This window comes from Ixodes scapularis, unplaced genomic scaffold (genome assembly GCF_016920785.2).
Source record: "Ixodes scapularis isolate PalLabHiFi unplaced genomic scaffold, ASM1692078v2 PGA_scaffold9__187_contigs__length_104089568, whole genome shotgun sequence".
Lineage (NCBI taxonomy): Eukaryota > Metazoa > Arthropoda > Arachnida > Ixodida > Ixodidae > Ixodes > Ixodes scapularis.
Genome location: NW_024609884.1, coordinates 55,985,104 through 56,010,659, shown reverse-complemented (window position 1 = coordinate 56,010,659; position 25,556 = coordinate 55,985,104). Strand labels below are relative to the sequence as shown.

Sequence of the window (25,556 nt, the reverse complement as noted above, 5' to 3'; positions counted from 1 at the left end):
CCTGCGCAACGCGGGATCACGGGTGAGCACCTTTCTTCACGCGATGGGGAGAGAAGCTGAGGACGTCTTCACTAACAGACGCCAGCGGCCGATCTTCCTTCATCTCATGAATACTACCTCTGAAAAAGCGATTCAACCGTCGCAAGCAAGTGGCTAAACCCGGAGCGTGCATGTCACCGAACCTATTATTTAATTTCATTCGCCAAGTTTTTGACTATAAAGTCTTGTCAACCTTCCATTTTGTGCCGTGTTTCATTGTTGCTGGGGTTGGTACCAGCGGTAACTGGGACCAAATCCAACTTGGACCAGTTGTAACTGGGACCAATTCCAGCTGGGACCAACTCGAACTGGGACCAGTTGGACAACTCCAACTGGGACCAGTTGCAACTGGGAATTGTTCCATAAACCAGTTGCAACTGGGACCAGTTGGTCCCAGTTGAAAATTTTCGCCTGGGAAGGAATAAGACCAAGCGCTACTTATAACTAAATGTTTTTTTTTTAAACACACTCCCCACTTACACACCCAATCAGGCTCCCGACACAAATAAGCAAACTCATTCTCGGTTAGGTGCACCGACGGTGCACCTACGCAGCTATCCTCGCCCTTCACTGTTATGCAGTAGGCCTCAAATAATTCTCTTCAAGTTTTATTTTTAAATATTCATACAATTTTCATATCTTCAAGATTAGGCGCACAGGGGCACCATAACAGTGAATGGTGAGACTGCCCGATGGGGAGCTTCTGACAGGGCATGCTCATGTGCCCTGTCATTCATACAGCTCCCGGTTTGCCCAACGAACGCTCTACCGCAAGTCATGAGTATTTCGTAGACACGTGACGTTGCACAATCAACGTACTGTGCTGCATGTTTCTTAGTACATGCCTCATGTACTAAGGCATGTTTTAAGAAACATGCAGTGCAGTGCGTTGATTGTGCAACGTTAGTTGTCAACAAAATACGCATGACTTGCGGTAGAGCGTACGTTGGGCAAACCGGGAGATGTATAAACGACAGGGCATGTGAGCCTGTCCTATCTGTCAGAGGCTCCCCATTGGGCAATCTCGCCATTCATTGTAATAGGTGCCCCTGTGTACCTAATCTTGAAGATATAAGAATAGTGAGTGTGTTTTCAATAAACGTTCAGTTGTAAGTAGCACTTGGTCCTGTTCCTTCTTTCTCATGTCCACATATTTTTAGGCACTTTTTCACTTAAGAAACTTTTGTTAGACATTGAAATGGCATTTTTGCTATTTTGAATTATTCTAAAATAAAAGAAGTGTCGCGCACATTACAGTCAAACCTGTGTATAACGAACAGCAGGAAATGCTACGGTCAGTTCGATATAGCAAAAACCATTTACAACGAATTTCCACGATGCGTTCGTTATAAGGCGAGAGTTTCTCTTTTTTTCTCATCTCTTCGCTTCCGCCTTGCAAACAACACGCTGGAATTTTTTTTTTTTTTTTTGCATGTGTGCAGATTTTGTTTTTGTTTTAGCTTATTTTCCCTTCTCAATCGCTTCTCTTCGTGGGAAATCGCTTTCGGATGAAAAGTTCTTTTTTCTGTGCGTGTGTGCACAGTGTTTTCTTTTTAGCTTTCTCCCCCCTTCTATATTGCTTCTCTTCGCTCAATTTTGTTCGCAGGTTGAGCTTTTGGAATTTTCTTTCTTTCCTACTTTTTTTTTTGGGGGGGGGAAGGGGGGGGGGGGGCAGGCTAAAAGTCAATTGTTTGCTTGTTTTTAGAAGCCTTCCCGGTGGGAAAAGTTTGATATAGCCAATGTGTTGTTCGTTATAAAAAGTACTTTTTACATGCATTTTTATTTAAATTTTATGTGAGTTCGATATTGACAATAATTCGCTGTATGTGGGTTCGGTCTAAACGAGTTTCACTGTACCTTTATTGCCCATTGCACTCAGTGGTTTAAAAGGAGCGAATTAGTTTATTTTACTATGCTTTTTTAAGTGTGTTGCCATGCCTCACATAGGCACAAGAACATGTTTTTTTTCTGCATGCACATTGCATCGAGACCCTAGAAAAAAACATGCTACAAATCTAACACCAGATTTATAAAGAGAAGATTAAGTACCATAAACTTTAACGATTTCAGTTCAATATCGTAAACAAGCAAAAAGAAAATTTCCCTAGTGCATGTCCCCTTAAGGAGACAAAGCCACTACTTGCCTGCTTGATCGGTTGCTGAACAGCTTCGACGTCAGCTTACTGCTCTTGTTGAGGTTAAGGGTGGAGAGAGCAGAGTTGAAGTAAGTCTCCTGAATCACCTGCCGCAATTTTTTCACCCACGTCTGCTTCGTTTCCAGAGAGGAAGCCTGGAGATAGACACCTTGCATTATTTTAACTGTAGAGTAGCTCAAAATGCACTTCTAAAATAATGCATGAAAACAAAAACATATCCAGAATTCTGAAAACCACCGAAAGCATCTAAGAACATCTAAACCTGGTTCTTGGTTGGTACCCCTTTCCCCATAATGTGTCACTGATGTTCAAGTTCTGCAGGAATGCAATTTCATCAGAGCTTGTACATTTTTTCACCAAATGCATACACAGCAGCATGGTTACGAGCAAAACAGTGCAAGTCTTGGTACTTGGAGAAAAGCTGAATCAAAGTTTCTCTACTTTTGCGTCACTACAAACTTCTAACTACCTTAGTGGTTATTCGTGGACCCTCATTGAATAGTTCATACGACGTGTTGCATACATCGAGGAACTTACGTCGCCGTAAAGTTGGAGAAAATTAAAGTTGTCAATCCAGTGGAACATAAATTACATTTATTATCTTTGCCATCACGCAAACGGGCCTACACAAAGCGGTCTCGTAGTGAAGAGCGAAAAAACAACACATATCTGTACACATATCTGTGGCACTTACAACTAGAAATCAGCATTTGTGGGAACTCTATTATAGCTGCAAAGACATTTGGTCCCACAATTTCAACCCTCTTCAGTCCCTTACCTTACCTGGTGGATCTAGTATCCCCAAATCAGTGCGGACCCCTGGGGGTCTGCGGGCCAGTTAGGCAGTTACTGTGCTGAACAGTTCAAGCCTATACGTGCCTCCAGGACAACTTGCATAGGAATATAGTAAACTTTCGTTAATTCGACCTCGACGGGACCTTGAAATTTGGTCCAATTATCCGAATGATCGAATTAAAAAGAGGACAGAAAAACGGTTAAAATTAAACTTTCTTTTATTGTTCAAAGTACTCACCGATGATCTGCTGCCGTCTGTGCTTAAAACGCGTGTCTAAAAGCATGCTCCGGAGAGCGGCGTAACTAAACGTTGTGTCCAAAAAAAATTGCGCACTAAAAAAAAAAAGAAAAAGAAAGCTTTACGAGCCAACTTTGGCGCCGGCAGAACCGTCGGCGACAGGGAAAAATAACAACAAAAAAGGAAAAGAGAACCCGCGCTTTTCGGCGCTCAAGATGGACCACACACGATGCTACAGACAAGCGCTTTGAGAGCGCGCGCTGAGAAAGCTTTACGAGCCGACTTTGGCGCCGGGCGGACAGACCGTCAACAACAAAAAGCAAAAAAAAAAAAAAAATAATAATAAAAAATAAATAAATAAAAGAAAAAGAGAATTACGAAAATAATCCCTGGAGAAGGGCTACAAGAGGGGCAAAGAACAAACACAAATCTCCAAACACAGCTAGGTGACTGGCGTGCGAACGAAAAAAATCCGCCTGCTCCGGGTAGGGTGCCTTGGTCCGGGTATCGAACCCGGGACCTCTCCATTACAGGTGGAGCGCTCTACCAACTGAGCTAACCAGGGGTTAGACGTCAGTAGAGCGAACAGGTTTTATCAGCTGCCACCAGTCTAACACCAAAAAGGGTGAAGCTTGCAATTTTAAGGTTATGATTATAATGTAATTAAATGCATAGGTGCAAGCGAGCTGGACAAGAATGACGAAAATAATTCCTGGATAAGGGGAACAAGGGGACAAAGGACAAACACAAATCTCAAAACACAGCTAGGTGACTGGTGCGCGACCGAAAAAATCCACCTCTTGTTCCCCTCCTGCAGGGATTATTTTCGCCATTCTTGTCCAGTTCCCTTGCACCTACGCATTAAAATTGCAAGCTTCACCCTTGTTGGTGTTAGGCTGGTGGCAGCCGATAAAACCCGTTTGCTCTACTGACGTCTAACCCCTGGTTAGCTCAGTTGGTAGAGCGCTCCACCCGTAATGGAGAGGTCCCGAGTTCGATACCCAGACCAGGCGATTTTTTTCGGTCGCGCACCAGTCACCTAGCTGTGTTTGGAGATTTGTGTTTGTCCTTTGTCCCTCTTGTTCCCTTTCTCAAGGGATTATATTCGTCATTTTTGTCCAGCTTGCTTGCACCTATGCATTTAATTGCATTATAAAAAAAAAAAAAAAAAAAAAAAAAAAAAAAAAAAAAAAAGAGAGAATTTGCGTTTTCCGGCACGGAAGATGGACCTCACACGATGCTACAGACAAGCGCTTTGAGAGTGCGCGCTGTCTTCGCGCTTGACCACGCGCTATGTTCTCCGTGCTACTCCACGCCAGATTGGCGCTGGCTCGTGTCATTCGCTACAATTCATCTCAACGGCGTAGAGGAGCCAGAAAATACTTGCGCACGTTCGGCTTTGCAGCGATGGGCCCGTGTTTCGCCCTACTTTGGTGGTTTTTCTGCCGTCGTGCCGTGCAATGTGAGCCAGCGCGCATTCGCTCGGGACGAATTATTCAATGCGGAGTCAGCGCTCGCCGGGACATTTGAGCACGATAGAATTAAACGAAAATTTGAATTAACCGAGGTCTAACGAAAGCTTACTGTACCACCAATGCTTCCAAATATTTTGAACAGTCAAATAGCAAATACCTTTAAAATAATCTTGTTCTCAGATGTGGGTCCATGCTCTGTCCAAACAGCTGTCCAGACGGCAAATTTGCACTCGTCACCTTCAACATGCTCTGTGATGCCCACCTCAGAGGTCTAAGTAGAAAAGAGGCCATGTGTATCAAACTCATAAAGATCCAGACTGGTGCTGGTGTATGGCAGCTAGATATGCACAAGTATAATCACCATAAGTTTCTGTTTGTAGACATATTTGACCTTCCCATTGGGGTCCTTCATCTCCTTGCTGAAGAGCAAGTACAGCTCAAACAAAAAGATGTGCCGCTCACGACCCTTGCGAATGATCGCCCGTGAATCAAACACTTGAAAGGAGTCTTGCAGCACCACCTCACCCAGCTGGTCGAGAGACACCTAGAAAAAAACAAAGGAATGCCGATTTCACCCTTTGGAATCTACAAAACTGGAACTTTATCAGTGCCAAAAGAGACTCACATCACAGCCATCAAGTAGGCTTAAATGCATGGCATCATTGGCCTTCTTTGGTACATTCAGCATGACTTCCAACCCATCCTGGAAGATTGTACAAATATGTTACAACACAAATAACCTATCCTTATCTGCTCTGCATCAGCCAAACATTAGTTTAATACTACATTTGCCAGCTGGGTACAGAGCAAGAGACTGCACTCCACACGCTTGAGGGTTCTAGTGCCCCCTAGAATTTATAAGGAAGCCCTAATACAAAAACTCACCCGGATTTCCCCCTGCACACCGTCTTCGCAGCACGCTAGGAGGTCCTTCAGCAACAGCTGATACTTTGTTATCCGTTGAACTGGCTTGATCAGATAGGCTGGGATTGGATGGGGAACTCCATGCTTGTGTTGAATTTCCTGGAACAAAATGAAATCACACCCAATCTTTAAAATCATAACAGGTCAGTTGACACTACTTCATCTCATTCTTCTATTTTCGTATTAAGGGGGGGGGGGGGCCATTTGGGTATTAGACATGGAACACAAATGCCATGCAACTAGGCAGTTAATTGGCCAGATTGTACATTCCAGAAATATAAAATTTTGGAGATTTAGATGTGAAACCAACAAAAGATGTTTATGGTTAAAACAGCACGAACAAGGACACAGGACAGAGAAGATGCACAAATGTCATTCTTGGTTTCAGGACGAATTCATACGTCACGACCAATCTAGACCGCCTGGGAATCAAACATACAAAAGAAATCTCGGTTGCATTACACCAATACCACAGCATGTAATCCACTAGATTACGAGCAGTTCGATTGAGATTTGAACCCGCTAAATGGGGAATCGTGATCTCCCACCGTGCCTCAGAGCTACCGAAGCAACACATACAGGTGTTTAATTTTAAATCTAACAAATTTTTTAAAAAAAATGGGTGATAGTTACATGCGTGTCGTCTTCATCATGTATTTATCAGGCTCAGCGGACATTAGATGATGGAATACCCGTCACGGTAAGTTTGTCAATATAAGAAAAATGTGTTAACTTTTCAATTATTGGTCTTATTGGATAAGGTTCATCTAATGTCTGCTGAACCTGATAACTATATGGTGAAGACGGCATTCGTGTAACTCATTCTCGTTTTTTAAGGAATCTGTTTGGATTTAACAGCCTGCATACCTTACAGAGGAAACCGCGCACATGACAAAGATTACCAATGTGGAACTATTTCTTATGTCTCTGTCCAAGAAATTTAAAAGGAAACTCCCCCAAGCGGTTCTGCATTTGAGAAAAAACACTTAAATCGTCTTCATTCGGCCTCCAGGATCACGAATATCTAGATTATTTTTCAATTTGGTGCGGAGGCTGCAGAAAATATTTTAAGGCGAAAGCCTTACTTGTCCCATTGCACGAAAAAGTGGCATCATTGTGCCCGAAGGATGGCCATAAAAATATCATCAAGCACACGCCGCTCAATCGTATGCTCAAGGATGACGCCGTCCTTGAGGTCCTCTAGGCATCGTCCTTAAGGTCGTCCTTGAGGTCGTCCTAGAGGTCGTCCTAAAAGTTGTCCTAGATGCCATCCTCTAGGCGTCGTCCTTGAGGTCGCCCAAAAGGTCGTCCTCGGCGTCGTCCTAGAATCCGTTCTTGACGTCCTATACGTCGTCCTAGATGCCGTACTTGGCGCCGATCTCTAGGATGTCATCCTAAACTTTAATATGTGTAGAAACATTACTCAAAAACATTTCACCCGCAGAACTATAATGCTTTCGCCTTCCTACACGTAAGCAGTCTTAAGTGTCCCATAACTTTTTTAAAGTACCGTTGAAGCCCCTCGTTCCTGGAGCATGACGTCATATACAGAGTTTTTGGAATCTCTGCTCTCTCGCATCTTCAGCACCTATCAAAGCTAGTACACACACTCTAGCTATTTTCAAAAAGGTCAGAAAAAGACGTCATGACTGGTGGCAGTGCGAGGGAATATACCTGGCAAGCTTGCAATTGCACGCGCTGTCCACACGAGCGACATGCGCTTGGTAGCCGAAAGATCTGCGTATGATGTAACAATTGGTGGGAGGTTTTTCGTGTTTTCTTGCGTTAGTTACATCTTTTGGAAAAACTAACGTGATATTCAGATTCACGGGATAAAAATACTCGAAATTCGCCTCTAACTCGTCTTTTCCAAGAGCCTTTTTAGCTCCCCTTTAAAAGCCACGTGAGCATGAAAGCAAGAAAGAATGGAACTAACCTCAAAAAATGACCTGGAATGTTGAATTAGCAGGGCATTCGATTCCGGTTTGTTCTTGCAGTACTTGACATATATCTCAAACTTCTGGGCCTGGAGGAAAATGACTGCATTAGACACAAGGGCCCACTAACGGTCTAAGAGCCACAAGAAGTGGAAAGTGACTCACCCATGTGACAAAACAATGTCCAACGTCTTCAGGCATTGTTTCATACTTCTCAAGTTCCTTCAAGAAGACACTGTGAAAAAGCAAAAAGCTAATAAACTGACTGCATCCATATTCAATAACATTCAGAGTGTATAATATCTGGGCTTTATAAGTTGTCTGTTTGCAATCACAAAAACACACACACAAAAAAAAAGACTATGATACTAAGTGGTAGGAGAAGGCAACTACAGTCGACTGGATAATTCGAAGCTCACAGGGACAGCGAAACGGTTCGAATTAAGCAAACTTCAAATTAAAAAGACACACTCTAACTGCAAGCTTTTTTCATTTATTCAGTTTCCCAGGAGAAGTTGATCTTTGCACTTCGCTAATAAAGACGCACAGCGATGACTATGCTCTGCAAATTGCAAACTTTTCTTGGGGCGCCTTCAGCAGTTTCCTCACCAAAAAAGATGTGAAAAAGTACTCTGTGGTGCTACAAGCAGTTTCCACATCAGCGGCACTTGGCCACTTGGCACAGAATGCAACATGATCGTTCCTAGCCCTAACCAATTGCACAATTTCACTGTCCGAAAGCAAACTGCAGACCATGACACGTTTGTGAACATCAATAGATTCGACAGACAAAACATCTCATAGTAGTTCCCAGCCACTTGCTTTGGTGGCGTCATTGCAGTTTCATGTGCGGGCCCGCGTGTTCAGACGCTCATGCATATTTTACACATCAATTCGGTCCAACCTATCGCCGCTGGTAAAAGTGCAGATTTGCTTAAATAATTTTGTGTATACTGCTGACATATTTTCAGAAGAGCTTGTCGTAACCTTTACAGATGAGTAATTTTTGCATAGAATTGCAATGTGTTAATATGTATACAAGTAGAAATAGAGGGAGAGAAGGAGACAAGAGCGTGAGGAGATGTCAGAACACCGAGCTCTGGTTGGAATGATTGGTGGGTGGACACAAGGCTAGCTGCCTTTGTCTCCACTCGCTGTTCACACGCGTTCGAATGCGACCACCGAATGTCAAACGGTGGCGTTCCAATTTCGAACAGTGAGTTGACAAAGGCAGCTAGCTTTGAGTCTACCCACTAAACATTCCAACCTCAGCTCCGTGTTCTGACATCCCCGCATGCTCTCATCTCCTCTTCTCCCTCAGTTTCTCCCCACATATTGTTTTGGTGTAGTTTCCCTTGTACATGCCACCATACTGTGACCGACTGGTTGGTCTGGGGCAAGAGACAAATAAAGCATTATTTTATTTATTTTTTATTTTAGGGCTAGGTAACGCCTCAAATCAAAGCTTTGTTGGCCATACGTGCTGTGCGGAAGCACTTGCTTCTGTAGCATGGGTGGGATTGACGCCATGATGTGCACACCTGCAGCCATGCTTGGCTTGGTTTCACTTATCTTGGCTGCTTAAACTCGTGAAGGCTGTTCTCAAGCTCTCACTTGTTCATTTATAAGCTAATTTTAATCTAGCTATATTTATGGACTGTGACCTCAGAAAGTCTAATGCCTTGGGATGGCAAGCAAACGACGGATTTGACATAAAATTAGACCTATAGAGATTGCAAGCTATATACCTAAGTGGATTTACAAATCTTCCTATATGCAAATAATCTTCAATCTTGAATTTGAAAAAAAGAATCGCCAATAATGAACACAGGTTGTCAGGGCATCTCTGCCTAACATTTACTCTGCTAACAGTCACAGTTTAATTTTGACAATTTTATTGCAGTGTAGATATTAGCAGTCACAAAGTTTCCGTTTATTTTTAAACACACCAGGCACACGCATGCACCATCTCACTTTGAAAGTGTGCTTTTCTCCCAAGCATGCAATTACAATATTCATACTTTTCCAAGTGTTGATTGCGGCGGTTACCCTGTTGAGTGTGCCTCTTACTAAGCACCATTGCACTGTAGAGAAGCAACACCTGCGGAACTCACTTTCGCGGGTGTTGCTTCTCCGCAGTGTACTCGAGCTCCGTAAAAAGCGTGCTCAACGGAGCTAACCCACCGCAGAGCCACATATAGAGTTTGGCCATTCATTGGGAAGTATAAGAGGAAAATGAGGAGGCACCATTGGCCAAAAGTGGGCTGGGTGTGTTACATAGTACCTTCACAAATTCAAATGTGGCCAACCAGAAGCCGCGAATAATACCCTGGCGGTGGTCGCGAGAAACGAAATTAACAAGTGCGTCGGAGTAACTCTCGGTGACTGAAAATATGTGAGCACGTGACCACGTTCATGCAAAATCATGGTAGAAGATATTTAAAGATATAAAAGATATAAGAAGTGTGGGTGACTATACGTTTCAGCTTCCGTCCGAGCGCAGCCAAAGCTACGTGTGGCCGGAGCCAATCACACGCCGGCAATAGGTCACGCGATCTCGCCTGCACTTTTGTATCACTCCGCTGCACCGCTGAGTGTCCGCACTGCCCGCGCTCGCCGCGTATTTCGTCTGCTACGGGTGTATCAACGGTATCGTCTGCTACAGGCTTAAAAAGTGCCCTTTCACGTTCTGAAATTTAGTCACATGGGATGTCAGTATGTAGGCTGGCCGCTGGCGTCTGTGTCCGAGCTTTCCACCTGTTCAGCATTTCGGCATAGTTTCGAGATGTAAGTACCCATTGCAAGGTGCCCGATGACCCGGCCGTGAATATTTCCTTGTATTGTCTTGATATACCAGGGCTCAAGGCGCAGTCCTTTCCACCAGCTTCTTGGCGTTCAAAGTGATCAGCAAGTAAAGGCGTGCCCTGATTTCGCCGTGTATCAGTGAATTGTAGTGGCCCGGACGCTTTTCTTGTTTACAACGGATTCGCGGTACATTGCGGCCGGAGCCTCCTGCTGAATTTGAAAGTAGACAATCATCACGACCTCTTTCGCCTGACGCTCAAACATGCTTTTGCGAAAGGACGTTTTGAAACGACTCGGTAAGGAAAGCAGCGGAGCATATGATTCGGCCATTATGAGAACGAAATAACACAGAAAAACCGAGCGCTGCAGCCGCGTTGCCAGCGGATGTACGTGTTTTCACCAAACCATGTGCATTTCCATATATTAATAAAAACATTAACTTCAGATATTTAATTCCTTTAGTTCTAAATAATTTCTCAGCAGTACACATCTGGAATATTGTGCAATGTTTACGCACAAAACAATAAAAAAAAAAAACTTTTGCAGATTACTTTGTGGTGCGTAGTAATGCCCTTCTCGAAGTTACAAACCGTCCCTCAGCCTTTGGCTGCGCTCGGACGGAAGCTGAAACGAAGTATAGCAGAACAATCAACGTAATCCGTATGCCATGCACCGGGGACCGGGAATCTGCCGTCCGAGCAGTCAGGCTCCATCCAAGCAAAACAGAGTTTGAGTGCCATGTTCGTTTCTTACATCTTTTTGCATGATTATAACCTAAACATCACATGCACCATATTTTCAACCATGAAGAGTTACTACATTTAACTCTTACGCACTTATTAAAACTGTTCCTCGCTACCACCGCTAGGGGATTATTTTCGGCTTCTGGTTTTCCAAGAGATCATGTCAAGCCCTGTATCTGCGTCTTGCACACACCCTAACCCTGTCCGTTCCTCCCATTGACCAAGCTCTCTCTATGTACGGCTCTGACCCGCTGCGATCAACACTTCGAAAAATCTGAATATTGCAGTTCATCTCAAAGCGAATATCAAATAGTGTATCATTTGAAATTTTTAATATTTGCACAACACTACCCAGAAGTTAAACTTCGAATTACCACACATTTTTTTCCCATAAACTCCTGTGTATGATTGCAGGACTTCACCCCTGCTTCGAATTAACTGAGAAGTGACTGTATCTCAGAACACAAATGTTCCCTGTACTAGAGGAAGAGTTGCCACACAGACCCTATAAAAAGCAATGAAATGGCATTAAAAAAGCTTCATATGTCTCTAGTCCAACTAGCACTTCATCCAATGTCGCTTGGGTATGAATGTAAGCGAGTTTGAACTCTTGCTTCCCAGTGACATGAATATGCTGAAGTTTGTTTTGTGTTTGCCTGGTTCCTGGGCACACTCTAAAATGTAAAGCCTACCTGTTATGGAACTCATAAATCTCTTCCATGTTTCCGAACAAGACGAGCTCTTTTCCAACAATGCCAGGAGGCCTGCTGATGTCGGGATTTTTCAGTTCCGCCATATATGTGTGGATGCACGTCTCCAAGTCTTTGACGTAACTTCGCTCCGTCTGCAGCAGCTCAGCCATTATGAACCTGCACAAGACCGACAGCTGCTTCAGAACATTGGTTACAAACTATCAAGTCACCTTGCTCCATCTCTTCAAAATGATGAGGAAAGCATTCCTTGGATAAAATAAGCCCCCAAAAACACCGTCCAAATTTTGCAAAGCCAAGGAAACTATATCCAGGGTAACATAATCTTTGAAAAATACTCTCTGAATTTTCCTCAAAATTAACTCCGAAAGCACCGAGCCCTAGCTACATTATGCAAACAAGATGAGATGCTTACTCCTTTCTTCGGGCTGACTTGCGCTTCTCTTCATTCAGCTCCTTCACCGTTGACTCCTTGACCTTGCTCTCCAAATTAGGGTCGCTGTTCCGGTCCAGGGAAAGCTCTTTGGTTTCCTGAGAGATCGACAACAGATTTGATTTAAGGAAAGAGGTACACGAAGCGAAGAGGGTCGCAAAAAAGTATCACCGCAGCAAAGGGATGCCCACCTCAACCTGGATCCCAAGCTTCCGCTCCAGCTGACTCCGGTACTGGTCCATTCGGAGGCTGAAGTCCTTGTACCCTTGATCCACGGCGGCTACCCAGCACTTGATGGCACTAGCGTGAGCATGGCCGCGCTCGACAAGACTGTCGGCAAGCTGCAGGAGCAGACGGACCTTCTCCCTTGTCTCCTGCAAGCGGCCACGCAAAGCTGTCAAGCAGGGGCAGCCGGGCACAATCGGACCTTAATGCAATTTCGGTTAGGGTATAATTTCTCACTCACTTTAGCATTCCCCTTGAACTCGTTGTGTTCTTTGAGTAGACGCTCTGTCTCTTCCCGGCTGTCACCAACACTGTTGTGGCTGGTAAGGTAGTGTTCTCCAGTGTCTTTGATCCACCCCAAGGCCTGCACAAAAAAAGTTGATGTCAGGGTAACACAAACCTAGTAATGAAATGAACAGATGCAACAAAGGGAAAGGAATACGGATGTTTGAAGTAAGTGATTAACCCCCAAACCACGTGCTGAAACAAGTGCCACCTATGCATAACATATACATAATTTCAAGAAAATTAAAGAACATTTATTGGAAATATCTGCTCATAACCTCATGGATGCATACTATAAAGGGTGTCTTTTCTAGGCTTTGCAGATTATTTATATAAAAAAAACGTCATGAAAATTACACTAATGCCATCTGTGAAGGTGAGTTATACAGCCAGGGGGAGATAATAAATTAATGAACAGATACTAGTAGTTAATTATCAGACTTAATGTGATGATTAGCTCCCTATATTATGTCTCCCTGGCCATATAACTCACCTGCACAGACCCGGTTACTGCAGCTTCCGCAGGATTTTTTTAACAAGACAAAGCCTAAAAAAAAAATGAAAAAAAAAAAAGAAAACATCCTGTATATCTTGACTGGAAGCTATAACATAATCAAGCTAAACACATAAAAAGGGAATGACCCCTCCCCTATCTACGACTCCACTTTGTAGGTAGTGTACATAAAGTAAACATGAAAAAAGTTGAAAGTGGTCATGCATACATTGTTTCCCCCCCCCTCCCTCTTTCTTTCCCTCCCTCCCTCCCTCCCTCCCTCCCTCCCTCCCTCCCTCTCCCTCTCTCTCTCTATGCATTTTAGTGTGAAGTTTGAAATATGATAAGGATTGCACCCCAGCCAACCGCAGAGGTTATGAGCATAAGCTCATAGCCTAGCCTATGTCCGCTGCAATATTAAAAAAAGAGCTGAGACAGGTTATTCCAAATGCATTGTTCGACATTTAATAATTAGTCTGTGCAGGATGTGAGTTGTGACAGCATAACATGCGCAGAGCTCGTGCCACCGAAGCCTGCCGGCATGCCATCTCTGCCAGCATACCACACAAGCAGTCTCTGGTAAACAGTAAGTCAAAAGCAATGCCAAATTAGAGGTTCCGAACACTTATACAGCGAGATTAATCTGTCTCCAAGATTGTTCAATAGTACTGGTTCCATGCTGTAAAGGAGAAATTTGAGCAGTGCAGCACACCTGCTAACTTGGCGTTTTTAAAATGCATCCTATACCAGTGAGTAAGAAGTGAAAATCAAACCCAGGATCCTGCAATTTTCCAGTGCAAGTATTTGCTCGGTGTGCTCAGAGCTCCAGTGCACTAACATCCTTGGTCACCAAGATCAGTAAAATATGTGAAAGTTACCAGATTTTATCCTACAATTGCCCGATTTAAAGACATCATCTTCACATTGTTTATTGTGAATTCGACACATTGTACGAGGGGTGATCAAAAAGTGCCGAGACTGATTTTGTTGCGTAGAAAGTGAGGGCAGTACAGTGAGGCGCGCGCAGCAGTCAATGAAAAAAACCTTTGTGTCTCATTATACCAAAGGGTGTCGCTCTGTGAATATTTGGAGCTGCGCTACACTAGTTTGTTTGACCACATGCACGAGCATGATGGCAATCTTTCCATAGACTGCAAACCAAAGCGAGAACGAACATCAATTTTACGTCAAACTCGGCAAATCTGGAACAGAGACTTCTGAAATGATTTAGAAGAGTTATGTCAAAAAGCAGTGAGGTGTGCGAGGTGTTCCGAGTGGCACTCGCGCTTCAAGAATGGCAGAACGTCACTGAAGTCAAAGAGAGGGCGGATAAAGTCGCCCTACCGCTTTTCCGTTTTCCAGCGATATACTGCCGTTCCTGAAGCGCGTGCCACCTAAAACACCTCGCACCCTTCACTGCTTTTTGACATAAGCATTCTAAATCATTTTACAGGTCTCTGTTTTATATTTGTCGAGTTTAACGCATAATTGATCTTCGCTCTTGTTCTGGTTTGTAGTCTATGGTAAAATCGCCATTGTGCCCATGCACGTGGTCACGAAAGCTCGTGAAGCGCAGCTCCAAATGTTCACAGAGCAAAGCTCTTTGGTATAACGAGACACAAAGGACCCTTCATTCGACTGCTAAGCGCGCATCACTTAGTGCCCTCTCTTTTTACGCTACAAAATCAGTCCCGGAACTTTCTGATCACACCTCGTATATACCGTAAAATCCCGAGAGAATGCCCACTTAACATCAAGAGCAAATCGAGTGAAAATATGGAGTGGGCCAATTTTCGGTGTACCATCAAGAAAAGTTTAAAAAATTCTTCCAAGCTTGTTATGGTGGTGAGGGGCAACGAAGCAAAGATGACTGTACTTCCCAGTCAGCAACGTTCACTTATATCCCGCCATAGCTATAACTAGCCGCATTTACGCCGAAGCCATCATTGATCCCAACACTACTATTACTTCGGTGTTTCAAAAATATAGCCAATCAAGCCCAAAAATAGGGGTGGGCTATCTTTTGGGGGTTGGGCATCTCTCGGGATTTTATGGAGTTTCTTTTTTTATATAATTTTTTAGTTAACAAAAGCTTCGAACAATACGTCCGTAGGAAGGTAACAATAAATTCTGACCAGGCAATTTTGATGGGAATCAAAACATCCATCCAAATGTGACCACCACAATCAGCTTGTCGTTCAGATTGTGGCATGTAGGGCATGGAGTGAGATCATGCACTCTGAATAGACTAGTCACTTGTCTTTAAGTCAGCAATGCTGAACTGTAATAGCAGATTGACTTCAAGAATAGTCCAGTACAGAGGCCAAGAGAATTTGGATATACTCTGCCAAGTTCACTTGCCTGTTTTGCACTCCTCTCAAATAGAACATACTGCTGACACTGGTCCAAACGCTTTTTGCGCACAGTCCAATACTCCAGGACCTTGTTTTCTTGCTTCAGCAACTGCTCCATCAAAGCTGAGAAAAAAAGAATACACACACAAAATGCTCAATAATCAAGCTAAAAAGGTGCTCCTCTCAGCTACAGGGAAGCTGATCCTTCTTCACATGCAAACAAAAAAACAAATTGTTAAGAACACATAGGCCCAGCTACCTTTGACCTTGGCCTCCGGGCCTCTGTAGTTGCTGTCGCCATGGCCTGCACAGTGCTGGCTGCACCGGGCCGTATACTTGAGGAAGGTCTCGGCGTTGCGCCTGGCCATGGTACAGGCCTTGAGGAAGGCCTCCTTCTTCTCCTGGTGCTTGGCAAGCAGCTGCGCCAGCTGTGCTCCACGGTTTGTGCCCTCAGACTCTTCACCTCCGGCACACCAGTCCTCGTCACGGCGGTACTCGCGCTCCAGACTGTCCAGAACCGAATACACCTGGTACAAATACCAAGCCCAAGCGTTAGTGACAATATTTTTTTGAGTCAGCACCACCAAAACTGGAAAAGAAAATACTGGGTATGCATTGTAGCAAAAACAAAAAAAGTAAGTGATCAAAATGTCACAATGGGGAGGCACTTCGCTTCCCCGAGGTACTGTGGCCTTTAGGAGATGAGTTTTGGTTGGTTATAAATCTCAGTGCATCTATTCCCCAAACCATTCAGATTTCTATTGAATATGTTTCCAGAGAAATAGGACAACGTAGAGCAAGGGTTGGGAATATATGGGCCCTTTGACTACTAGAAAGACCATAGCCTGTACTATTTACACCTGGCTCACATATGAGTGCTAAAAAACCCGAACAGAGATCCTACTCAAATACAAACTAGTTAATAAAAAATGTTAGGAATATTGAGGCTGCATGGGGGTTTATGCAACTGCATGTTTTCATTACAAAAACAAAAAAAGTCCTACGCTTGAAGCGAAATTAATGAGAGCCACCAGACTCCCGCCAATTAGTTAATTCACAGTACGGCATAAGCAAATGGGCCAATATAGCAGTTTATATCGATGACCATGCCTGCTCTGCAGTCTTGTAGAAGCGCAGCGAAGCCGTGACCATTCTGTGCCTGTCCTCAGCGTGGGTCATCATGCGGTGCCACCAGGTGTCCACCGTTTCCGCAACAGATCGTACTGCTGCTGGGTCATAGTGGTTGGCTTGCACTAGAGACTCTGCCCTCTGCTGGATCTGAATGGCACTCGCGTGAGTTTTCTGCAAAGCACAACCAAGCAAGTTATTAATTACAACAGTGGACTCAAAGGTCGTTCTCATTTGACAAGCATGCAAGAAGTGACTGAATTATCTGCCATACATGCCAGCTCTCAGACCATGCTGTGGCAAGACATCAACTGAAAGGCTGTAAGGTGCCCAGATCTAAGAGAGAGAGGTACACCCTAAATCGATATCAACAACTTCAAATGGCAGATATCTTGGTTGGGATTCACACCTACTAACTGGGGATCCTTAGGTAGGCACTCTGCCTCAGAGCCACCGAGGTGTTAGCAAAACAATACGGATCAGATTCAAGTTGAACAGGCGAACACTTGCCCTACAAGTAAATTAAACAGAAAATTTACTGAGTGCAAAAATAGCGAACGTGTTGCACATAGTGGGAACGAATGGAAACAAGCACAACAGTCTTCCGTAGTCACCGTTGCCAAGTTTGATTGAAATGTCATGTGCCCTCTATCAGCCGAGGTTTCTGTTTCGGTAGTTACCTGTATTCACATCCTCCACTAAGAAAAAAGATCTCAAAACTCTGTCAAAACACTGCGCCTCCCAAAGCAAAAAAGCAAAATGCCTAGAACAATTCTATAGAAATGTCTTTGTGTGCCTTTGAAAAATTAAATAATTTGTTTTTAATATACTAGAAAAGGATGTCAGCAAAGGCCACTAGCATTTGAAATATCGAGAGGTGCCAGTCTGCTCCTACACAGCAGTTAACCTAACCAAGAAACTAAGACCATTATTTACATTACCACTGATAACTGAATAATCAGGACATTGTAATGCCCTAATTCGACTCAATTGAACTGAGATAATGCCACATACCTACTTCAACCCAAGCTAACAACAAAATGAAAAAAAAAAAAAAAAAAAAAAAAACTGATGTCATAGTATTTTTTTAATAGTGAAGCGAATTGATCATATGGAGTACATGATGTCACAATTCAGTGTCGGCCTGCTATCTGCTATTGTTGAGGTCTATGTTGGCGGTGCACTTCAATGGGCTTGGCGAGCGTACAGAATCATGTGAAGGTGCATTTCTATTTGCCATTCTTGGCATGTGTCATGGGGTGTTCCTGTAGTTCAGTTTCCTGTGTTCGCTTTCTTTGAATCTTTGTTTATTTTTTTTTTTTTTGCTGCCCTTTGGCATTACCAAGAAGCCTCCTCTGAGAAGGGGGCAGCCAATGGGGAAGCACAAACCTGGCGCGAGTGGCCCTGCCACTTGCGCCTGGTTTGCACGTGAAGAATATGTGTCCACTTCGAGACAGAAGTTGGACCCCATTACGGGCAGCAGGAGGGCAGGCGTTTGGTAATGAATGTAAGTAAACAAGTTATTTCCTTAAGTCGTCATTGTTGCCACTGCCTCGCCTTCGAAGTCTCTAGCCGCGATCAGGAAGAGGATTTCCAACATCTGGCGTCTCTTCCCACCGCAACAACAACTTTACTGTCACTGTGTGTGTTCTAACGTCCATGTGCTCAACTGAGCGAGCGTGCGCAAGGATGACTCTCTGAAGACACATACCCTCAAGAACGTTTGTAATGGCGACAAGAGGATGCACTTGCACGGAGTGTTGGCAAACTGAGCAAGGCAGCTCAGCGAGCGAGCGTGCACAAGGATGGCTCTCTGAAGACACATACCCTCAAGAACGTTTGTAATGGCGACAAGAGGATGCACTTGCACGGAGTGTTGGCAAACTGAGCAAGGCAGCTCGATGAGGTTTCAAAGGTAGAGTAAATCAGAATTAACAATTACCTCATGAGTGAAGCAAGTACAGTCGCCGCAGGAGTAAATAGCTCCACACGAGCGCGCATTTTTTTCTGAGAGGCGCTTGACTGGTAGCTTGCGATAGAACTAAAGATGACGTTAGGGCGAGTCCATGCGGAGTGGACGGGGGAAGCCGTCTCAATTCAAGGGAACCGTTGTTATCATCCGCCTGCGGGTGAGCGTAGTTCGAATGAAAAGGGGAGACAATTCTGCAGAAGTCAAGATTGACGAGCACGAATGAGATGGCTGCTTGGAAAGAGAGAAGGAAACACGTCGGATTTTCTGCACCACTCGGCGGCTTCTTGCTTTTATTTGTTAAGTTTACAAGTATCAGCAGTTACCTTTTCTCGCAGACGATTGATGTTAAGCGCATTGGGCTTGCTCTTGAAATTTCAGTTTATTCCGTTTCCTTTGTGGTTCTGCAAATCACACGAGATCGCAGAAGTTGCCTCGCAGGTTTAGCTCGCATTTACTGTATACCGTAAAGTTCCGAAAGAACGCCCACCCAAAATGAAGAGATAAATTATGAAAAACATGGGGTGGGCCATCTTTGGGGACGCCACAGCAAAAACCTTATCAAAAATTAATGATAAACGCCCTATCGCCGGCTACGAACCACGTGACGCGGGAACTGATACTGCAGATTGCGGACACCGCAAATTCGAGTTTCACGATGCGATAAACACGTGCAATTTCGCTACTAACTCCTGTATCACGGGAAAGGATACCACAGGTTGCAAACGCAGCAAATTCGCATTTCACGGTGCAACATACACGCGGGAACAACCCGCATGTTACGGGAGCCGATATCGCACGCGCACATCGCGGAAACCCGCTATGAACTTACTTGTCAGACTTGCCTGTACAGCAAAATGTGCGGATGATGCGTTTCCCGTCGGACATCGCGTGACATCCGACGGGAATCGGGAAGTGGGTGATGTTTCGGAATTTTTATGTTACAGATATTTAGCCAAAAAAAAAAAAGGGATGGGCGATATCTTGGGGCCGGGCGTTCTTTCGGAACTTTAGGGTACTACAGTTTCATTTATCCTGGTTTACGTTATGCACACTAATACTCAGTTCTTCGTCCAAGTTGTTTCGAATAAGCATTTCTTTTATTTTTAATATGCCTGCTCATGTACCGCATGATAGGAAGGTTCGCATAACCGCGCTCTCGCAAGCTGGATTTTCGCTAAGGCAAATTGCGTCAGCCACAGGAGTAAACCGGTGAACAATCAACCGGATTGTGCAGGCCTTTCGCGATGAAGGGCGCATTGAGGATGCACCTCGAAGTCCACCCCCTCGCCGCACGACTGAGGAAGAGGACTTGCTCACAGTAGCAGGTTTCTGTAATTATCCGTTTATGACAGTGAAGGAGTTGAAAACATGCTTAAACATCCGAGCTTCTGTGACGACCATACGTCAGCACCAACAGGAAGCCGGAATTCGATCCCGAGTGGCTGCTCAAAAGCCTCGCCTTTACGAGTGTCACCGAACTGCACGAAAGTCGTTTGCAGATCATCAGCCGTGGGGACCATCTGAATGGAATGAGGTAGTCTTTACGGACAAGGCCAGCTTCTGCAGCCTTTTCGATCAACAGCGCCGTGTATGGAGACCGGCCTTCTGCAGGTCGGTCTTTCTGTTTGAAGACTTCAGTAGTTTTATTTTAACTATATTCAGAAGATGGCTCTTGTAGGCACGGTTGGTTTTATCTTTCGAAATAACCACTTTCACGTATGATCCACGTCACATTCAGCAGGTCACTGCCAGCAGGCGGGCCACTGTCAGCGTTTGGGGTGCAGTGACCAGCCAGGTCTTAGTGCCGCTACATAGGCTGAGTGCGCCTTTCACTGCGGGGCAGTATATTGATGTCCTGGATCACGTGCTGCTACCTTTTCTTCTTGAGGGGCCATTTGCGGATGGTTGCTTCGTGCTGCAGCACGATCGTAGTCTCGTGCATCAGGCAACCGCTGTGAAAATCTACTTGGAGGAGCGGTGCATCAACAGCCTCCAATGGCCCCCAGGAGGCGCGGACCTTAATGTGATCGAAAATGTTTGGGGTCTGCTGAAGAAACGGCTCTCCAAAAGGCACCTTGCGGACGCATCAGCAGACACCCTGTGGATGGCTATTGTAAAGGAGTGGAGGATTCTACAAGCTCAGCAAGGGCTTGTGATGGCACTCTACGAGTCTCTTCCTTGTCGCATGGGAAGCGTTGTCGCTAACAACGGGGCGCATTGCAAGTATTGAATTAATGTAAACATCGACATTAGGTTATTGATAAGCCAAGTGGTTACAAACAAAGTATGGGTTACAGTATTTCTTGCAAATCATAAATATTAGCCAGCTCTTTTATTGTACTGAAAACATTTCAGAATAAAAATTCTAAGTTTATGACAGACACCGGTATTTCAAACCTTGAAGACATGCGCGTGTCACTTCTTTATGATCCGGAGCACATTGTCACCAGCGGAGCTGCGTTGGCTACTGCTCAAGCATCGTGCCCAAAAATATGTTTTTGAGTAGTTTGGTGCATTTTGTCTTCTTTTTATTATACTGAGCATATTGAAGTTCAATACCGTTTCATAAGAAATTTGTGTCGAAAAACGTTATCGCACAATTATAATAGGCATACCAAAAATAAAGCTTGTTTGCGTAGTTAAATACAAATGGCGAGAAAATGAAACAATCAGTATCTGTATTTCATTAAAAAAAAATGGGGGGGGGGGGAAGAGGATGATGCGGCATGACCAGCTTCACAAGATTGTAAACAATAAGAACGCAAAAAAAGCGTATAGACAGGTGAGCATGCAGCAACAAATAAAAGCGAGAAGCCGCCGAATGGTGTAGAAAATGCCGACGTGTTTCCTTCTCTCTTTCCAAGCAGCCATACCAAGCGTGCTCGGCGATCTTGACTTCTGCAGAATCATTTTCCATTTTCAATCGAGCTACGCTCACCGCAGGCAGATGATAACAACGATTCCCTTGAATTGAGACAGCTTCCCCCATCCACTCCGCATGGACTCGCCCTAACGTCATCTCTAGTTTTATCGCAAGCCACCAGTCAAGTGCCCCTAGGAAATAGATACGCGCTTGCGTGGAGCTATTAAGGGGGGACACTACCTGGGAATGTCAACTTTTCAACCACTCACTCAATCGGTATGATATTTTCAGGTGGTGTTTACAGCCATATAGAAGGAGGGTGGCATGCAAAGCTTCAGCCCTGTGGACCAATTTTATACAACCAGAACGAAGTAAAGCATAGCTTTGTATGGAATCTGCTCAATAAATCTATCGTTGAGAAATGATGTTGATAACCACATATTTTTCTGGTGGAATGCATACTGGAATACCTGTTGCTGGTTACTAAGAAAAGAAATTTCAGAAAATATGCATTTTCAGGTAAAAAAATATGTATGAAAAATACATTTTTGTTTTTCACATTAACCAAGTTTTGCAAGTTACAATTTTTCGTAATAAAGGAACATGAAGTTGCAAAATCTAAGTTCATAGTAACCGGCTCCATAAAATTTCGGCATATAAACCGCAAATATTAAGTCTCTCGATAGTTTCATACAGAAACTATAGTTTTATTAAGGTGGGATTTATGCCAAGTAATGGATTGGAGAAAAAAGCATTCAAAGTGCTCGAACCTCTACCTTTTCTTTAACATTGGTGGACTGAAAATAATTTATAAAAAAATAACTATGCACTCTATATAAATGGAACTTTCTGGGAATACTCTCTAGATGTTGGCAGATGTAAATAGGGCACTTTTCAAAATCAACTTTTTTGCAAATTTTTTTTTTTTCTGGGTAGTGTTCTCCCTTAGCTCCCGCGGTGACTGTACAATATTTTGCTAGCCCTTTGTACCAACAGCCGCTCCCATTGGAGATCATTAAATCAAAACAACATGCACTAAATGTTGATTACATACACACGGCATACGCAAAGCAACCTATTATTATTATTACTTACAATACCAACAGCACTTTCCAACTGTCTCAAGAGTGTTTTTTTTTTTTTTTAAGAAAATACAAGAGCGATTTATTTTACCATTCAACCGATCATAAATTTCTGATTCAGGTATGTGTGCCCATAAACAATAGTGATGGTATGTGTTAAAAAAAAAATAATAATAATACCTCGGAATCTGACAACCAGGTTTTTTAAAGTATGATTCGATTTCTACAGTGTGCATATTGCAAAATTTACCATAAAATCCCGTAAGGATGCCCCCTCCCGAGAGATCGCCCATCCCGTTTTTTTGGCTAAATATCTGTAACATAAAAATTCTGAAACATCGCCCACCCCTCGATTCCCGTTGAAAGTCAAGCGATGTCCGATGGGAATCGCGCATCAACGGCGCGATTGGCGGTACCGGTGCGTCCGAAAAACAAGTTCATAGCGGGTTCCTGCGTTTTTGTCTGCGATATGCGTGCGATATCGGCTTGCGCAACACGCTAGTTGTTCCTGCGTGTATATTGGATCGTGAAATGCGAATCTGCTGCGTTCGCGATTTGCGGTATCTGTTCCCGAGTTCGTAGCGGATTCCCGTGTTTTTGTCCGCGATCTGCGCGCGCTACATTTATTTTTGCTGTAACTAACACGCGCGAGTTGTTCCCGCGTGTATATTGCATCGTGAAATGCGATTCTGTTGCGTCCAGGATCTGCGGTATTTGTTTCCGGGACATGCGAGTTTCTAGCGAATTCCTGTCTTTTTGTCTGCGATATGCACACGCGATGTCGGTTTCCGTGACAAGCAAGATTGTAGCGGGTTCCCGCGTCTTTGTTGCACCATGAAACTTGAATCTGCTGCGTCCGCGATCTGCGGTATCCGTTCCCGTGAGATGCGAGTTCTCGGCGGGTTTTCGCGAGTCCTTCACACCGTGAAACGCGAATCTGCTGCGTCGGCCACTTGCGGTATCCTTTCTCGTGACATGGAAGTTTGTAGCGAATTCCCGTGTGTTTATCGCATCGTGAAACGCAAATCTGCCGTGTCCGCAATCTGCGGTATCAGTTCCCATGTCACGTGGTTTGTAGCGGGTGCCCCGGCGCTTATCATTAATTTTTGATAAATTTTTGCTGTGGCATCCCCAAAGATAGCCCACCCCATGTTTTTCCCAATTTATCTCTTCATTTTGGGTGGGCGTCCTTACGGGATTTTACGGTAGATGTTTCCCTCCCTTCGATGACAAATTTGTGAGTTATTGACGTAAAAGGCTAGCAATGAGAATAATGCACCGCCATCTGTCAGAAGCTGCTCGCTTGGGAACATCGAATCTAACTGAGAGCTTCCCACTCATCGATGCCCACCTGAGGTTTCACCAAACCCTCTCGACGCAACGGTCAACCAATATTTTAATTTTTCTTAAAAAAAAAAAAAAAAAAAATTGGGTTGTGTGTGTGTTTATACAGCCTAGAACTTGGTCTGCCTCACAGGGGCAACGAGTCTCCCAGCTGTAGATGAGCAATTTAGCCAGTGCGGTACAGCCGCTAGCCTGGGGTCTTTAACGTGCATCACGCAGTAGTGATACACGACCGCACGCCGGTACGATGCTCATCCAGATCGAAACGGGCAGGGGTGGGGCTCGAACCCAGGATCCCTGGGTTCTGCAGCGCGAGCTTTCGCTCCACGTGCTCCGAGCTGGTGTGCGCTAGACCACTCGGCCACCGATCCCCCTAATTTTTTCTTCACTGACCATGCATAACGTTTGGTATGAAATAAATGTTCACTTAAGCAAGCTGCATTCGTAATCTGCTTGTTTTTGAAGCCACCAAAGCGCGGCTAACCCTACACAACACCTGCCACCAATTGCAGTTTTGGACATAGCAATGGAAGTCGGAAGGCGATTTTCCTTCCCACGATGCATCGCTTCAAGGAATACATACTTCCTATAGATGCATTTTTCAATGCTGACAAGCATTTACCACAAAATATAATATTTTTTTTTAGTAAACAAAGAAAAATAAAACACTTCAAACGAATGCAAGAAAGAAAAATACCCCAGGGGCTGCATCACCCTCGACATCACCAATGGTTGGGCTTGCAGTAGTGCAGGCTTCCGCGACCTGCCCGGATCACTATGAAGGCAGCTCTGACCTCTAAACATGCCCCTTACCGCAATATTCGCTGCTACGATTGTGTGAATACCCCCCTCTGCATTCGGAGACAGTAAGTGCGTCGCTAACACTGGCCGCCGTTCGCAATGCTGTAGATGCTACCATCTTGAACTTAGCACAAGTCTGTTCAATTCAAATGAGATAGGCAAGTTCAGTTGACTTCAACTGTCATTAGTAGCTCAATGACAGTTGGCGCTTCCGCTTGACATTGGTCGATTCAATCAACTGTTGGCGACGACAGTTGAGAGAGCTTGTGTAACAGGGCAATAAGACTCTCACCTCTATTGCCAGCTGAAACTGTTCATGTTGGGAGCGTAACTGCTCAGCTTCAGGGAGGCAAGTCGGAATCACAAACGTGGCAGAGAGCATCGCCTCTCCATTCCTGATCCACGTGTTCACCTGGATTTAAGAAAGTTCAAGAAAATTAAAGAGGGAAAAATGGAACCAGCATTTATTTTCAAACAAAATTGGAAGAGTCTCGAAGTGAATAAAAACAGAAAGCCTGTTGGACCGGTGTTCTTCATTAGCCCAAGGGTTCTCGAACTTTTTTGAGTCAACAAATAGCCATCTCATTTTATCTATAGGTACTTGAAAAACCCCTCCCAGTCTCGGCACTGATGGAACAAAAACGTTGCGAAGCCTACAGACGTTGTAAACAATAATGCATGTACACTAGGAAGTGCTTGGTTCACGCTTATGCATCAATGGGTGGCCCAGATCTAAACTAGAAAAACGCTTTAC

At 44.3% G+C, this 25,556-nt stretch overlaps 1 protein-coding gene and 1 non-coding gene across 3 annotated transcripts in view; one reads left to right on the top strand and one right to left on the bottom strand.

Moving 5' to 3' along the window:
• The window catches only part of LOC8035715 (triple functional domain protein), a 259,166-nt gene that overhangs the window by 200,005 nt on the left and 33,605 nt on the right, over positions 1 to 25,556 (bottom strand). For both annotated transcript variants that reach the window (XM_042287363.1, XM_042287364.1), the window contains exons 20-34: positions 25,095 to 25,214; positions 16,723 to 16,914; positions 15,872 to 16,139; positions 15,620 to 15,735; positions 12,722 to 12,844; positions 12,447 to 12,629; positions 12,238 to 12,353; positions 11,805 to 11,981; positions 7,730 to 7,799; positions 7,564 to 7,653; positions 5,589 to 5,726; positions 5,329 to 5,406; positions 5,065 to 5,247; positions 4,861 to 4,974; positions 2,184 to 2,329 (exon numbers count right to left, since the gene is read on the bottom strand). In XM_042287363.1, coding sequence (XP_042143297.1) covers positions 2,184 to 2,329; positions 4,861 to 4,974; positions 5,065 to 5,247; positions 5,329 to 5,406; positions 5,589 to 5,726; positions 7,564 to 7,653; positions 7,730 to 7,799; positions 11,805 to 11,981; positions 12,238 to 12,353; positions 12,447 to 12,629; positions 12,722 to 12,844; positions 15,620 to 15,735; positions 15,872 to 16,139; positions 16,723 to 16,914; positions 25,095 to 25,214 — 2,114 coding nt within the window. The remainder of the gene's footprint in view (positions 1 to 2,183; positions 2,330 to 4,860; positions 4,975 to 5,064; positions 5,248 to 5,328; positions 5,407 to 5,588; positions 5,727 to 7,563; positions 7,654 to 7,729; positions 7,800 to 11,804; positions 11,982 to 12,237; positions 12,354 to 12,446; positions 12,630 to 12,721; positions 12,845 to 15,619; positions 15,736 to 15,871; positions 16,140 to 16,722; positions 16,915 to 25,094; positions 25,215 to 25,556) is intronic.
• Trnat-cgu lies at positions 4,169 to 4,241 on the top strand. Its single transcript has one exon. It is a non-coding gene; the product is annotated as a tRNA-Thr (tRNA).